At 36.4% G+C, this 17,479-nt stretch overlaps 2 protein-coding genes across 5 annotated transcripts in view; both read right to left on the bottom strand.

Annotated features, from left to right (window-relative positions):
* DIAPH2 (diaphanous related formin 2) overlaps nucleotides 1–17,479 on the bottom strand; it is an 878,028-nt gene that overhangs the window by 650,981 nt on the left and 209,568 nt on the right. For all 4 annotated transcript variants that reach the window (XM_061179189.1, XM_061179191.1, XM_061179192.1 and 1 more), the window contains one exon: nucleotides 14,055–14,194. In XM_061179189.1, coding sequence (XP_061035172.1) covers nucleotides 14,055–14,194 — 140 coding nt within the window. The remainder of the gene's footprint in view (nucleotides 1–14,054; nucleotides 14,195–17,479) is intronic.
* On the bottom strand, nucleotides 11,602–12,381 carry RPA4 (replication protein A4). Its single transcript, XM_061179194.1, has one exon. The coding sequence runs from the start codon at nucleotides 12,379–12,381 to the stop codon at nucleotides 11,602–11,604; it is 780 nt and encodes a 259-aa protein (XP_061035177.1).

The following is a 17,479-nucleotide window of genomic DNA, read 5'->3' as shown; positions in this document are numbered from 1 at the left end:
GACTGGAATCAATCATTCCTCAGTCCTTACATACCTCCCATTCAACTATATTATCAACAATTAACAAATATATCACCAATTAGTGGTTACAAGTTTTTTGGTTATTTTCCTTTCGTGAAGGAATATTGGATGAAAGTTAAAATATATTCAAATATCATCAATGTGTATACTTAGATGTGAAAGCAATACCAGTGAGAGTTTTTTTTTAAATTATTTATTACGGATTCTATCAAGAAGCAAAGGAAACTTTACATAATAAACACATCGGGGATATCCAAAAATATACTTTCTTTCTTCTTCCCATATACCAATAAATAAAATAGTTAACTTGCTCAGCACAGATGCAGAGCCCTGCCATATTGCAATTCATTATTATAGATTGTAGACATACCAGTGAAGTACAGATCGGTAAACATCCACTTCAAAAAATGTAGCAATTGTTAGTTGATATTTGGCCTGACACAATAATCAAGTATTAGGAAGCACCTGGAAAAAATGGAGCCATTCAACTTTAATTTGGGAATAATAGTTCTTGGTTAGCCTTACTTGCTTCCTTACCCAGCACTAATGAAGTGGTCAGCCATCTTAAGATTGCTTCCGATGGAGTTCAGAACACAATACCCCAAAATATGGCACCCTGGTATAATGAATATCTTAAGCTGAAGGAGTCTGAGAAAAGGACAGAACCAAGAAGGTCACTCTGACCTCATTGCTCCCAAACCCAGCCCCTTCTTCAATGAAAGCAGGAGATAAATCTCCCACGTAAGAGTCACCCATCCTGCCTGTATGTACCACAGGAAGGAAACGCATTCTTATCATCCGAGGCAGGGAATTGAGGGCGCAGAAGGCTGTATAAATAAAACTTTGTTAAACTAACCCTTATCGTCCCAGTTACTTCTTCACCATTTACTACCCCTAGTCCAAATCCCTTTGTCTTGTCAATTTCTCACAAATTTGTTGTTTCTTTGTCTAAAAGGTATAAAAGCTTCTGGCTTTGTTCAGTTCTTTGGGTCTTCATCCTCTTGTGAAGGCTCCTATGTATATGTAAAAATTCAGTAAAATTTGTATGCTTTTCTCCTGTTAATCTTTGTCAGTTTAATTTTCAGACCCAGCCAGGGACCCTAAGAGGGTCGAGTAAAACTTTTTCCTCCCCTACACTTCCCGCTAACTTCCTTAACTTCTCTATCCCTCTGTGCTTTGCCTTGCTCACTTTTGCTATAACAAACAAACCCAGTGAACAGTGAACTCTTTGCTGGACAATCAGTTCCTCTGTCAATTCCTGTCTGCAAATGGAATGAGGCCTGAACTAGAGTATTGACAATGGAAATGTAAAAACTATGCAAGAGATATTGCAAATAAGAAAATGGGCAAGTGTGATGAACAAGGAGTCTCAAAGATGACCCCAAATCATACACACAGGGCTCAGAGCCAAATCCCTGAATAGATGGACGAGTGCTCTAAGTCCAGAATCGCGCTTACCTAAGCTCCACAGTATGTGTTCAGCATTGTGCTTGTATCTCCACAGTACTATCTGATAATTCATATTTATCTAGCATCCCTCCTATCAATATGTTTCAGAAATTTCCAGCCACATATTTGAAAAATCCATATGCATGTATAATTTGTTCTTGCCCCTCGAAATTAACTCCTCTATAGCTGTCTCTTAACGTTTATTACTCCAATTTTCCAAGATCATTTGAAAGAGTTGAGAAATGCATGAAGGTGAATGCTTGCATCAAACTACTGTCATCAGCAAACACATGATTCCAACATGTAAAATCAGTACTGTCATTTATAAACAATACTAAATAATAGCAGAAACCAAAATTAATGAAAAGTTCACATGATAACACAGCACAGCGTATCCTGCATTCTATTCCTGGGAGAAAGTAATGATGAGGAAATAAACTGACAGAAGTTTTTTTCAAGATACAAAACATGTCATAAGGTCAGAGAATATCCCTAGGGCAATGTCCCATACCACTTACAATTAAAATATTTTGCCATTTTAATTGATGCTTATAATGTTGACCTCAACAACACTACAAAATTCTTAAGCATTTTCTATATCAAAGAAAAATGCTTAATATAGTTTTTACTGCTGGATTCATTTCAGGGTATTCTTATTCTTTGACAAATGCTAATTCACATATGGAAATTTATGATAACTCATTTTTTTAAAATCCATTTAACACTCCAGTTTAGCACTTAGTCTTTAATACTTTTTGATGAATGAATGTTGAATGCACCAATTTAAGAAACGATATCCAGGTAACTCTCTTGGAAGCTGGTATCAAGGGTTGTATGGTACTATAGCCTTGCCCTAAAAAAACCTATAGCAATACTCAGTACTCAGGCAGCATCCTCCAAAATAGAATTAGACCAAATCTGCGTATTTTCAGTAATGCTGGGTGCTGCAGAACAGACCTAACAAATAGGAGTGGGTTGATTCTGAGCGTATGAAGGTTTGAGATTCACATTCATATGGCAGACTACTAAGCTAGCTATCTCACTTGAAGCTGATTTACTTTTTCAAAGTACACTACAATGTTATACTGCCTTCTATGTTCTCCCTTCATGGATTCCATCTCAACAAAAGATTTTCAGGTTTAAACTGCCCGATGTGAGAGGCCATACACCTACAGCTTTACTGACCAGGTGGGAAATCTCCCCAAATTAGCTGCCCATTATCTAACACCAATCAAACAGCTGGGGTCATAGAGCAAACACTGTTATCTAGTGCACACGGATCTTCTTTCAATCGACTACACGGAATACCTGCGCTCCAGGTGCTAGCTGGCATCTTAATTGTGAATTGTCAGCTATCCAGCTCCTATCAAAAGTCCAGCAGAGATGATAGATATTCCAGAGGGAGAGCCTCAGGGACATTACTCAAGTACACCTTGGTAGCAGCTTGGATCATGGGGAAGCTGTATACCAGTACTATTACTCTGGGTCTTTGTAGAAATATCATGACTTTGTGGGTTGTTGTTTTTTTTTAAACTCAAGGCCCAATGGAGGAAATGGACATTCACAGAAATCCTCTGTACTTTATGGAAAACTATCAAAGACTCACTCTACTGTGTTGTTCAATACCCCTCGTTTAAAGAAACACAAAATAAAATTCTCTGAGTTTAGAATCAGAAAGAATGTCCTTCCCTGAAAAATAAATGCACTGTCATTCATCAGGTAACAGCTATGTCTGTCAATACTCTGCCTTTTTTTCCCCTTGGCTATGGGGAAAATTGGAACTATTTTATACTCAAATCACTACCTGACATTGTCCTAGACTTTTTGAAAACTACCACGTTCCCGCCTTACTTGGAGCTTGTATTTTTACCCTCATCTTAATGGTATTGGGATATCTGCATCTCTTATTGAAAGCTGCAATTGCTTTAGTAATAGTCCCATAATAATAAGTATATAAAACTCTAGTATGTGTCCAAGACCTTTAGTTAAATTAATTCATATAAACCAAAATAAAAATATCTCAAACGACACATATTTATAAGCTTTTTCTTCCCAAGGCTAGTTTTGAATATACAGAAAATACAATAAAACGCATATAAGATATTTTTAAATGGAAAGAAGTTCACCTTCTATTTAGAAATCCATTTAATTATTGTGCCTAGACTCTGCTGCTAGATTTTATATACCTTTATAATTACATGTCCAGTTACAAGTTTCTAATTATTTTAGACAATTATTATATATACATATTGGTTTTCAAATTTAAAACACATCATTTAAATGAGAAAATGCATTGCCTTGGTGGAGCTTCCTATATCATATAATAATAAAATAAATACCAACACAGGAGCCATCATTTATTCTACTTTAATGTCTCTAACATTTTCTCCAACTGAAACAATACTTCAGAAACCCGAGTCAGTATTTGCTGTTCCTATGTTTTTCTTTTTGAAAATAATATAGGACACATAGATCTAGTTTGGTTCTATTATGAGATATAATATTGGATCTGCCTTAAGTTAAAATTCTGTTTTGAAGCTAATATTATATAATTAAAATTCAATGTCACTGAATATTTATGGGACCAACTTAGCTAAATGAGCCAACATGGTTGCTGTTAATACAAATTGTTGGCCAAGATTTTAAAAGAAAGCATACAATTTGACATAACTACTCTGAATTTACTATTTTCTAGTCTATGTAAAACTGTACTAGGGTCTTCTAAAACGATTTATGCATTTGAAAGTTAAAGTGAACAAGTTTAAAATACAACCCTGCTTTCGCAATACTGCACATAATGCTGCCTTATGAGATGTGCTCACAATTTTAAGTCCTCTTCCCATTTCTGCACCATAAAAAATTGTCCTCATTATTCTGCTTTTCATAAGTAGTCCAGTGCAAAATGTTCTTAGAGTACTGATCTGCATCTAACGTTATATTAACTTTCTAAGTAGTGTCAGCTGCTTTGCCAAGCTTTTAATGCATTTAATATAGGCTGTTCAAATAGTTATTAACACCCATAATTCAGAAAGTACTTTCTATTCCTAATTTGTATTACTGTCAAGAGTCAGCTATTTTCATTACGATGATTATGTTAAAATGCATATTAATGTGCTAGAAAAATGTTTAAATCTAAAGGGAAGTTCGAAAATATCAAGTAAAAACAAATATGCCAGAGGTAATGCAAATAACTACACCTACAGAAACTCTAAAAGATATTTTATCTGTTTTCACCTGCTTGAAAAGATCGGCTGAGGAAGCTATCGTCACAGAAAGGGAATATACACACTATGCCATGAGTTTGGCAGATAACTAAGATTCCAAGCAAAACAGAAAAAAACAGTTTCCTAGTGGGGTAATATACCCTTCAAGCTATAAGGCAATTTCAGCAACAACTCTGAAAGATTTCTACACCATCACAACTCTCATACTATTCTTCAAACCAGTATTTCTTGTTTTTGTCATGTGTTGAGAAAGCTTAGTGACAATGATTTATTGCTACACATTTCTTTGGATCTTCATAAAATGTATTGCCAAATACCTATGCATCCTGTAATGGGTTGGCTGGGAATAAAATTGTCCAAACTCATTGGTCATTTCTCAGCAGGCACTGCTTCCTTTCATAACTTTAGTAGAGGAATATGAACAAAAATCTGTAAATAACATAGTTCTCATTCTGAAACACACAGACCATGGTATGTGCAAAGTCTAATACGATTTGTGGTCCAGACTGGGATTTATTTTATAGTCAAAACTCATGGATTTTTAGGGTGTTAAATAGAGTTGTAAACATTCAATTTCATTAACTCACCATGCAACCATAAAAAGACCATCGTGGAAAGAATGCTATGTTGTCTGTAGCTGATGAATATGGTTCAAATCAAACCAATAGGTTTCACTCTTGTGTGGAGGAAGTTTGCTTCATTCTTTTTCTCCGATTACATCTTAAAATGCATGGCCACAAAATAGAGCCCGATTAATGCAAATTCATTCTCATGGCTGGAGGAGCATAGATTTTTACTGATGGTGGGTCAACATCTACATCAAATCACACATTATTGTATATAAATTACACCGTACCTGCCATCATGAAACAAATAAGAGGGCAAGAGGTTCCCTTCCCCAGAGGAGTCTAAAATCGAAGTGAGAAAAGCAGACATACATGCATGAAACTATTACACAGCATAAGCAGGTGCAGGTGAATGTGTACAGTACAAAATAATTGTTGAAGGAATGTATAGTAATGGAGTGATTTGGGATATGGCCAGTTAATGATGGCTTATAAAAGGAATTTTTAAATATTTGCCATTAGCAGAAAATAATATAAAGAAATTACTTTCTTAGAGCCTTTATCATCTAAGTGATTAAATACTATATGAATTTGAAAATCATGACTGTTTAATATTCTGAAATGACTGTGCTTTGAAAATGTTTAGTAAAGCTATTAGTGTGTATATGAGTGTCTATATATTTATTATTTTACTAGGGGCTGAACAAAAAGAAATCAGTTAAAACTGTGGTACAGAAGCAAATCAGCCATGAAGAGGGCAAATGCCCAGATTCCAATGAATATCAGCTTTGGAAAATAGTTATGTAACAGAGACACAGAAACTGCTTCCTTCAATATTTTAAAGGAAACTAAATACCTTTAAAAAAAATAAAATAAAACTAAATACCTGTCCAGAGTTGGTTAAATATATTTACAAATACAAGAAAATAATAGAATGCTAGGAAATCTTTTAGTCTTAATAGAGGAACATTTTTCTCACTCTTCAAAATCATTTCTTAACAATAATCTAGTTCCTATAGCAAAAGTAAGAGGATTGGAATTAAGCAAAAGAGAACACAGAACATAGAAATTTAGAGCTGGAAGGCTCCAATCTCATTTACATATGGAAAAACTGAGGCCCAAAGAGTTCACTGACTGGACTAAGGTCATAGAGGGTGAGAAATCAAGGCCTGGAAATCAGATATCATGACTGGCATTCTAGTGGTACTCTATCATATAACATGCTCTCTCTCATAATTTAGTATCCAGAAAAATTTTCTTTATAAAGAGAACAAGGTTAACAAAATTTAATTTCATTAATGATAGTTCTACATAAGGAAGAATAATATTAAATGATTACTGCTGAATTTCAAGGATTCTTTTACTGTTATATAACAAATAAGACATGATGAATTCAAGGTGATTTTTCCCTCTACACGCTATTTTTTCTTTGTTTTCTGTATAATTTACTTATTATTATACAAATTATTCTCTTTCTTGGGTTTATTCTTACATTGATTTCCTCCTTTTCTTAGGGCAACACTCTCCAGAGACACTTTCTGAGATGGACAAATTCTGGACCTCACCTTGCCTCCCTTTCCCTTCCCAAGGACACGACTGACTCGATTAGGGACGGTCACCTAACCAGAGGTGTGGCCAGCATGTAGATGGGCCTGTAGGCTGAGGTGGCCTGGCATGAAAAGCTTTGCCAGAGCAGAAACAAATGGGGACCAGCATCTCCCCATTAAGAATTCTAAATGAGGAATACAGCGAAGGTCAGGCAGTTAATATCAGGAAAAGCAGCAGACTCATATAGAGTCCATGTTCACAATGAACAAATCAGGGAGAGGCACCATGAATTTCTGCTGCTGAGTTGAAGACTCATGACAAAAATAATCAGGCTCTAGGACTACCTTGGGATGTCAAGTGACCTTCCATATCGGCCTCCACGAAGCACAGCTATACGGCTGTCTCTAGAATTCCTGTGAAATTTCTAGCTCCTTCACTGCAACATGTTACATGGTCTCCCTGCTTCTACCCAGAGTTATCCTTTAAAAACCTAGGTCAGGTCAGGCCATTACTCTCCTCAAAACCCTCTTACAGCTTCCCAGCTCACTCAGAGTAAAAGCCAAAGTCCTACCAATGGCTCACAATTCTCTGCCTCCAGCCACACTGGCCTCTTTGACATTCCTGGAACAGGCCAAGCATTTGCTGCTGCTGCTGCTGCTGCTTCCTGTTTCTAACAATGTTCTTCCTCCAGTGGACAACACAGCTCACTCCCACACTTCCTTTAGATCTCTGCTCACATGTCACTAAAGTCAGGGAGGCCTTCACTGACCATGTGATATGAAATAGCAACATTCCCTCCCCAGGACAGATCACAACCTGACATTTTATGTACGTGTGTGTGTGTGTGTGTGTGTGTGTGTGTGTGTGTGTGTGTATGTATATAAATATATATATTTTTTAATTGTCTGACTTCTCTTACTAGAATGTAAGCTCCATATGCAGGCCCCATATGGACAAGGGGAATTTGTTATTCCTTTCTGGGATATCCATCTGCTATATAAAAACAAACTACATAATATTAAGTGCTATTCATTGAACTGCTCCAACCTAAGGTATTACCAAAAAAAAAAAAAAAAATAGTAACTCTCAATAGTAAAATTAAAAAGCTTTCTTGATTTATCATATAATGGTAAATAGGAATAATATCATATGGATGGCATTTGAATTACTAGAGGTATCATCCATAATGTATAGAGCAAAGGAGTCCCAAATTTCACTACAAAGAGCCACGAGGTCATAAGAGGAAGACTTTTCAATGCAATGATATATATTCTTAAGATAGTACACTTCAAAAAATAAATGCATTGGTTTATAGAAGATGTAGACTTTCAGATGATTTTTTAATCAGTGAAAATGCAGGCTCAAAGGATGTTATAGTGTCATTAAACATTAATGAGTTATATGGCTAAGTTCTCTACAACTATAATAAAAATAAATTTTGTTTCTTAAACTGGTAATGAATACAGAGGTGTTTTTATATTCTCCTCTATACTTGTTGCTGAAATATTTCATAGTGTTTTTTTAAAAATTCAAGTCAGACAAATTTTAATGAAAGAAATAAAGTCAAAATATTTAGTATGTGACAAGAATGAAAGGAGGATATTTTAAAAGACTTTCCTTATTGTGAGGTAATACAAAGAAGTGGATAAGGACCCAGGATTGGAACCTTAGCTCTGACACTTACTAGCCATGTAACATTAAAATGGAGCAAATTACTTAACCTTTCTGAGCCTCAAGTTCTTCATCTATAAAATGAGAACAATATTAATACTAATCATAATGATTCCCTGGTTGTATGTGTGTATTTCAAGTTCTTAGAACATTTCCTGGGGGATAAAAAATGGTATATATGTTAAGTGTTCCTTGTTATTATTTTTTTAATGTTTTAAAGATGCCTGTAGGGCATCTGGGAAGACATTTGGAGATGGGGTCTGAACTTCAAGAGAAAGGTCTGAGCTGGAAATATAAATCGAGGCACAGGGACCTCGATTATAAATCACAGGGACACACACACATACACATTCTCTCTCTCTCTTAGAACAGTGCCTAGCAGATAATAAGTACTATATAAATGTTAAAATATTAACTATTATTATTTTAATAAGCATTTCAGAAGTCAATTAAATTTAAGCTTATTAAAATGAAAGTTAACTCCTATTGCATATAGTAGGTGCTCACTAACGGTTTAATGACTTTAAAGAATTCTCAGTGGTTACCTTTTTTCATTCATCATTATAAGTGAATGGAAATTGTAAAAATACAATTTAAAATTTACTCAAAATATAAATCTAAATTTAGTAGGTAAAATAAAACAAGTACTAACAATTGTGATGACAGTATTAGATTTGACTTGAAAAATTTTCAAATGTATTTATTCCGTTCATTTAGAATCAACTTCAATATAAATGCATACATTTCTTATGCCTATGAGCCATAGAAAAACAACCCCCAGTGCTTATAATTATCAATTATCAGGTTCCTCAGAGTTAAATGTCCCTGCTGAAAATAGTCAATAGCATTTCCACAGGATTTCTATCTTATCCTCAAAGATTTGGCTCACACACAGGGCAGAACTGGAGAGGAAGGGGAGTACTGGCCAAGTTTATTCACCGTCTAAACAAAATTGAAAAAGAAGTCTGCATACCAAGTGGATGGTTTAAAATGAATTTGAAAAATCTGCTACCCCTAACATGCACTAAATATGCATGTACGGCAATCTAGCAATTGTTTCTGCCTCAAAATGTTTGATTTTCATTCACATTATAGCTAGACCTACTTAGTATTCTTCCATTGCAGTCCCTTACCTGCAGCAGAAACCCAGTAAAACACAAGAAGAATGGGGGAGGGGGGGTGCTAGGGTAATTAACAAAGCTAAAAAGTACCCCAAGGCACAAAGATAGAGGACAGTCCCCCTCAAAGGATGGGGCAGGAAGTGGGGGTGGTCCTTGGCCTTAAATTCGGATATACATATAGGCATCAGTTCCCAGGCACAAAGGCAGCCAAAAAAAGCTTTTTTGGCTCTAGGAATATTCCTAGAGTGAGGGGAAAGGTGACTACCCAGCCAACCGCCAATTGAATCAACTTGACAATTAGGAAAGTGACCTATGAAGTCATAAATATCAGATTTTAATCTCAGGCTTCCAGCATTTGTGTAAGTGATACCACAAAAGAATATTCTGTCTCTTAGACTATTTCTTTCCGCACTGACATCTTGAGGAAGAAATATGCCCCTCGTCTGTCTCTCCTTCAGTATGATTTTCCCCAGGGCAGGCAACCTTTTCGACAAAGGGGAGTTCATAATTTCTTATGTTTATGAAGACTAGAATTTAGAAAGATGTCTGATAATTTAAATAACAAACACGTTTATAGTATGTTAACCATCTGTGGTTTTCAAAAGAGTGTCATTTATGACTTCCTTGCTTTTGAAGGGAAGAAAAGTTAAATTTATGCCTCAGGAAGCTTAAGCAAGAACTGTTGATAAGTTTTCCTAAGAACTGGCAAAAAGAGGCCACATTCTAACAGTATGGATTGTTGGCTTTTAAGAGATTTTCTGTTTTTGCACCTTCTTTTTGTGATTGAGACAAGTAATGCTTTTCTCTTCTATCTGCATGTATATATTTTTTCTTTCCACTAATGTAACAGAGCTAGTAACTTGAAAGATACCATCTTCAGTGTATGTACAACTGAGTGCTTAGTGTGTTCAATTATTTAAAAGCCTCACATAAGTCATATAACCTATACTAAAATGTTGTATTACAAATAGGATGTATGTTATTGATATCATATAGAGAAGAGAAAAAATTATTCTGGATAATTACAATATTAATATTCAAAAACAAAACTATAGGCTTTTCAAATGAATTTAGAAAAAAATCACACAGGGAGGTAAAGATTTGCAAAGGTGCTTTAATAAAACGTTTAAATAAATTTTGGTTAAACTTGCAAAGTTTAATAAAATTCCCATTATTACTTTTTGTTTGTCTACCCTACAAGAATAAAACCTTCTTATACATAAAACAGAGCATTTAGTACTATAAATAATACATCAGAACATGAAACTTACATAAAGTCTGGTATCTGTGTACCATGCAACTACAAGAGATTGTAATTTAATCCAAATATCTCCACACTGTATTTGAAACAATCATTAATCATATTTTAAGAAAAAAAGTCAAAGCTGACCCTCCCATTTAAACATAGTATAATCTTATCTTTTAAAAAACATAAACCTACAGTGTAAGAGCAAATCACTAAATGAACATTTGAACTGAGTGCCTGAATTCATAAACTGCTATCTTTAGCACATCTGAATTAATCAACTACTATATTTAGCAAGAGATACTAATATGACTATAATATGCTAAATCCAAACATAGAAAACAAGTCTAATGTAAAAACAACAGATTTTTTTTTTGTCTCTTAACTGGCTCCTTGACTGCATCTACTTTCTCCTAATATGTAGGTATTTCAGAAGAAGAAGCTCCCATGCAACTAATAATTTTCAACTTTTTCTATACCTTTTCTCCCCCAAAATCATCCGTCCAAGAGTGTTTTCATTTGCTTGCTGGTAAACTCTACAAAAAGGCCAATTTATCCATCACCATCTCCCTCTGAGCTTCAAATACAGTTAGAAAAATAGAAAAGTTCAAAGCAGTTGGAAAAGCAGTGAAGTTCCAAAAGGATGCCAGTTCCAATCTTTTGTTTAAAGAAATCTACTTCCTAAAAGTCAAACAGTCAAACTCAGTCACAACTGGAGGCAGGGTCTTCAGAAAATGAAAAAAGTTTTCGCTGCTTCAATCAGCAGATTTAAAATGCTCCCCATCCACAGTGGGGTAGATGTGGCCCTCGACGGTCAGATACTCAACGGCTTGATTGATGGTCCCGATGCTCAGGTTGCTAAGCTCGGTCTGGAGCTCACGAACGCTCTTGCCTTCCTGTCGAGGACACTCGTGAATCAAACGCAGCACCTCCTTCCGGATGAAGTCGGGGTGGTACTCGCTGTGCCTCTGGGCCTCATCCATTTCTGAGGGAACAACAGGAACACTTTGCCCAGAGGCCGCTTTATCCAGCATCATGTGCGCGTTAACCGTTTCTAGAATATGTGTGGTGAACTCGTTCATGTCCTCCAGGACACGGATTTTCAACACCTCAAGGCTCTTCACCTCCGCAGAACATTTGAGGATACCTAACACTTTGGCGTATACTCCCACTGGAAGGAGAGTTATCCCCTGCTTTGCTCTATCTCTGCCGACCCACTGGCGGACCTCGATAGGCTTGGTGGTCATATCATCAATCTTGTAAAGAACGTAATTTGCAGCCATCTCTGCCTGCCTGATTATCCCCACGATAGAGACTTGGGAAACCTCGATTCCCCTAATCGTGAAGACATTATCAATCACAGTGGAGGTGAGCAGCTGGTTTACACAGCAAGGTATAATATCCTGGATTCGGGACCTGTATCGTATGGACTTGAAAGCAAGAGCTACCCTGCCCTGAGACGGTGGGTCATTGCTTCCAACGGCTCCGCCTGCAGCAGAGATGCCGCCATAGCTCCTAAACCCATTCTTACTCATTTTAAGGGCAGCTCCGGCAGACGAGGAGGTGGGGTTTGGCTCCCGTCAGCAAGCTCCGCGAGTTCCACAGGCAGGCTACAACGGCTATAACGACTATAACGACTATAACGGCTACAACGGCTACAACGGCTACAACGGCTACAATGGCTATAACGGCTACAACGGAATGCTGGGATTGTGACGACACAAGCAGCCCCACGCAACTGTGGAGCCAATCACCTGCCAGGATGCAGCTGTCTCTAACCAATCAAGACCTGCCAGCTTCTCACTTCGCCCCACAATTCTTTGGAGTTGTCGGGTAGCTGCTCCCCTACATCTTAAAGGACCCGCGTGTAATTTCAAACCTTTCCCGCTATCTTTATAAAAATGCATTTTTACTAGGTTCCCCCCACCCCTGCTTCATTCCTAAATGTAACGACTTCTGTAGTCACTTCTAAAAGACTCATTTATTCAACTCACTCAACCACTCAACAGCAATTTTCAGAGCAATAAGTTCAGTATAGTTTGTGTGTGGAGGCGGCAGAGGCGGCAGAGGCGGCAGCGGGGGAGGGGGGGATGGGGGACGACCCACCGCGTTTACTGTCCACCAAGAACTCACTTCCTTTTTCAAATCATTAAAACCAGAAGCATTCTAGAAAAAATGGCAAGACAGCCACCTCTGAATAATTATCGTATTCAAACGCAAGTCATATCTTACCATTACTTTTTTAAATTTTTTATTGTAGAATTAGGCTTTTCCAGTTATTCTGCCAAATGCATTATCGGTAAAAATAAATAGTATAATATATTTCAATTTATACATAAATTCAAATGAAACAACTGAGCTCTAAATTATTTTCAAGGCTCTGTGGATAGGTCAGGGAAGTACAAATCCCATCATATATTAGGAAAAACAAGAATAAAATCAAAATATGGTTTCTATATACTCTTATCCAGTAATTTCTGAACTTAATATTTTAGTAATTGTGTAAGTAGATCCCAGAATATTTTCATATTACACTGAAAATCTGTTTTTCCCTATAAAAACATTTTATTTGGGGTGTAATTAACTGAAAGGCTTTTTATAGTTAATAAAAGAACATCAGTTATTGGAATCCACCATTGGCAAGAACTTCTTCCTTGAACATCCTTTGTACCTAGGTAATAGCCTAAATGTGTAGATTTTTGAGGAGTTTATTAATATTTTCTTATTTACTTTATTGGTTAAAATAAACTAATTTTGCTATCCCAAATTACAGAAATGTGTGAATGACATATCTAAAACTTGTAGAATACAAAACTATATTTACTTCTCAAGTTAAAAAGGAAAAATATCATAGAGCCAATGTACTTAATTTATTTTATAAATAAATATATAATAATTGTTATCCGAGTACAGATTTTCATATAAATGTGGATGTTTAACTTCTGGACCCATATTTTACATAATCATAGAGGACTTAACCATCTGACTAATATTTGTATTCTTAAAATTGCATGTTATTAGAGATCAGATTAGCTATACATTTTTAAATGTTTACAAACTCATAATTAGACATTGTTGTTTTATTAACTAACATCAGACTTCTGGTCAGGAAAACTTGAGGTTAAAATGACGTAAGTGATTATATTCCCAACAATGATATACAGTACAAATTGTATGAATCACACCAAAACAGTAAAAAAGCACCTACCTGACAGGATTGCTGGTTAAAGAAACCCTCAGAGATTCTAGGCAATTAAGAAGTTTCTCATCTGAAATACCAGATCGTAATTCATGAACATATTCTTGTGAAGACAGAGTGCATTCATGTTTGCTGTTTTTCAGCCCTCCCTATTAAAAAAAAAAAAAGATATTATTTTAGACAAACAACAGGTTTTTTTTTTAACTTTTAAAATACAATAATGCATAGAATATGTAAATATTTTACCGTATAAAAATGTGTACAGAGTGCCAGGCGCTTAAAAACTTTTGGTCATAAAACTCACATGGTGGGGCTTCCCTGGTGGCGCAGTGGTTGAGAATCTGCCTGCCAATGCAGGGGACACGGGTTCGAGCCCTGGTCTGGGAAGATCCCACATGCCGCGGAGCAACTAGGCCTGTGAGCCACAATTACTGAGCCTCTGCATCTGGAGCCTGTGCTCCGCAACAAGAGAGGCCGCGATAGTGAGAGGCCCACGCACCGCGATGAAGAGTGGCCCCCGCTTGCCGCAACTAGAGAAAGCCCTCGCACAGAAACGAAGACCCAACACAGCCATCAATCAATCAATCAATCAATCAATCAATCAATCTCTGGGGCTAAAAAAAAAAAAAAAAACTCACATGGTAAAAAATAAAAATAAAAAATAAAAATAAAAAAAAAAACTCACATGGTAAAGTCATGTTGTATATATCTCAACACTCTCCTCAGCCTCATTTAAAGGAAAATTACACTGATGGTACTCATAACCTGAACAGAATATGGACTTCAGTGGCATAAAGTATCACTGACAGGGATGCTTAAATTTACAATCCAGGCATTAGGATTAACATTAAGTGGTCCTCCTTAACCTACAGGATGAACATTTAGAAGTCATCTTATTAATTCTCCTAGTTATTTATATTCTATTCTACAAAATACAGTGAACAAAATTTAATGTAAAACATTATACATAACCCAAATCTACTGAAATATGTCAGAATATCACCCTATCTGAAAACCAAGTGAAAATGTTTATTAAAATGCAAAAACAATATAGTCTCCAATTAGCATGTTAGTTAACAAATTAGTGTAAAGCATTCACCAGTTCCTAACTATTCCTTCGTAACTATGTTAATCCCATGCTGTAGTAATTTTAAAAAGCCATTAAATGCATTTATCTGATAGCGACTAGTTTTTAGCTTAATTTCCAGTATTCATGGGGTTATTTCTAGAACTCATTATCTCATCACAGCTCCTTAGCTTCATCACCTTGCCATAACTATGTAAGTAGTTTGGGAAAAGGCTGGGAGGAAAACATCATCAACACATTCATTGTACTAATAACTCATAGTTTCACATTCCAGATCTACATAATCATAACTGCCCCCTTCCTGTATTACAAATGTATCCCCTTGAATTAAAACCCTAGCTTGAGTCCCATTTTGTAAGTTCATATGAATTACACTCAGTTTCTGCTAAGTATCTAAGCTAGAAGAAGGAAAGCAATTTTTTTCCAATATGATAGAAGTTATATCATTAGAGGATATAGAGTTTAAGAAAAAAAAAACAATATGTTAATAATGAGAAATAGATTCCCTAGGGTTTCATACTATTTGGCTTTTTATTGAGAATGCCTCCTGATATAGAAATTGTCAATCATTCTTAATGTCTGAATTTTTAAAAATTCCATTAAACAGTAAATGTTTAAAGTCTGATAAAGTCTTCTGTACAGGAACTCTATTCCCTTATACCACTGTGACACTATCACTACTATAGCACTTAAGACATTGGGGCAGAGGTCATTAAGTGTGTCTCTTTCTCTTCCAGACTGGGAACTCCATGTATGCCAAGTATCTAACACAGTGATGGGGTTTAGTGAGCCTCAACAAAAGTGTGCTGTTATTGAATCTGTCCATAACAATTACAGAATAAGGAATACAATTTCATACTATTCGCTCCCATATATTGTATAATGGCCACGGACTTGATTTTTCTTGCTTTAGTAGGATATACAGTAGATGTTCAGGAAGTCTACTGAATGAATCACCACACAGATGGCACAGTAAGTAATACCATCATCGTGAAATCATTTCCACATTTCTATAACTTATATACCCATCTCTTTTTTTTTAAAATTATTTATTTATTTATTTATTTATGGCTGTGTTGGGTCTTCGTTTCTGTACGAGGTCTTTCTCTAGTTGCGGCAAGTGGGGGCCACTATTCATCGCTGTGCGCGGGCCTCTCACTATCGTGGCCTCTCTTGTTGCGGAGCACAGGCTCCAGACGCACAGGCTCAGTAATTGTGGCTCACAGGCCTAGTCGCTCCGCGGCATGTGGGGTCTTCCCAGACCAGGGCTCGAACCCGTGTCCCCTGCATTAGCAGGCAGATTCTCAACCACTGTGCCACCAGGGAAGCCCCTACCCATCTCTTAAGGCTACAGATCCACAAGGAATAAAAAGTAAACATTTATAGTATAAAATTTTGCAGATCTGCTGTCACTTTCACTTTCATATGATCCTCAAACTTATTTTCTTAATTAATGGATGACAAGGCCATACTGACTCCCCTAGAGGCTTATATATAGGGCTTATTCCTGTAGAATGACATTTGTATTTGCTGTTTTCTCTGCCTGGAAGACTCTTACCTCTGACCTCTCCATTGCTGGTTCTCATCATTTAAGTCTCAGCCCAACAGTCTTATATAAGTTTATCACGTTTAGCACTTTACTTGTTTACTGTGTCCTCCTCATTAAAACATAGGTTCCACAAATCAGGAAACTTGCCTATCTTGTTCACTACTGTATCTCCAGATCTTAACACAGTGCCTGGCACACAGTTAAGTACTCAGTATATATTTCTTGAATGAATGATGGATCTATGAATGGTGAATAACCAAATGGGTGAATGACTGATGAGCTTCAACATGCCAAAGCTTCCAAATTCAGTTTAGTTTCACTTCAGAATATTACAGTCCTGAGACATTCCATTATAATATATTCAGATATGCTTGTATAGAACAGGTAAACTTAGACAGTATATGGTATGCTGGGGATGGCTCAAACTGCCACTGGGTATGAATCATGGCCCTTCACCTACCTTCTAGGTAATCTTTGATCAGACGACTGAACGGATCTCTATAAACCTGTTTGCTCATCCGTGACACAGGGGTAATAAACACTGACCCTTCATATTTGTTATGAGGCTTAAGTAAAACAATGCATACCAAGTGCCAAAAACAGGCATTTCATATGTGTTGTCTCATAGACAGAGCAAGGTGCTCAGAAAATGTTAGATCCTTTCTTCTACATGGTTGTGCGTGAGATATTCTTTATGGAACAATTGGGCCAGCCTATCACCTTGGGACTCACCCCTCCTCCAAGCCTTAAAAACTGGTTTAAATTATATAATTGAGGATACTCTACAGTTATAAGGAA

The sequence above is a fragment of the Eubalaena glacialis genome, chromosome X (assembly GCF_028564815.1).
Source record: "Eubalaena glacialis isolate mEubGla1 chromosome X, mEubGla1.1.hap2.+ XY, whole genome shotgun sequence".
Lineage (NCBI taxonomy): Eukaryota > Metazoa > Chordata > Mammalia > Artiodactyla > Balaenidae > Eubalaena > Eubalaena glacialis.
This window is presented reverse-complemented; position numbering and strand designations above follow the sequence as displayed.

Coding starts and splice junctions, on each gene's coding strand:
- RPA4 (XM_061179194.1), bottom strand. CDS start 12,381: ATGAGTAAGAATGGGTTTAGGAGCTATGGCGGCATCTCTGCTGCAGGC.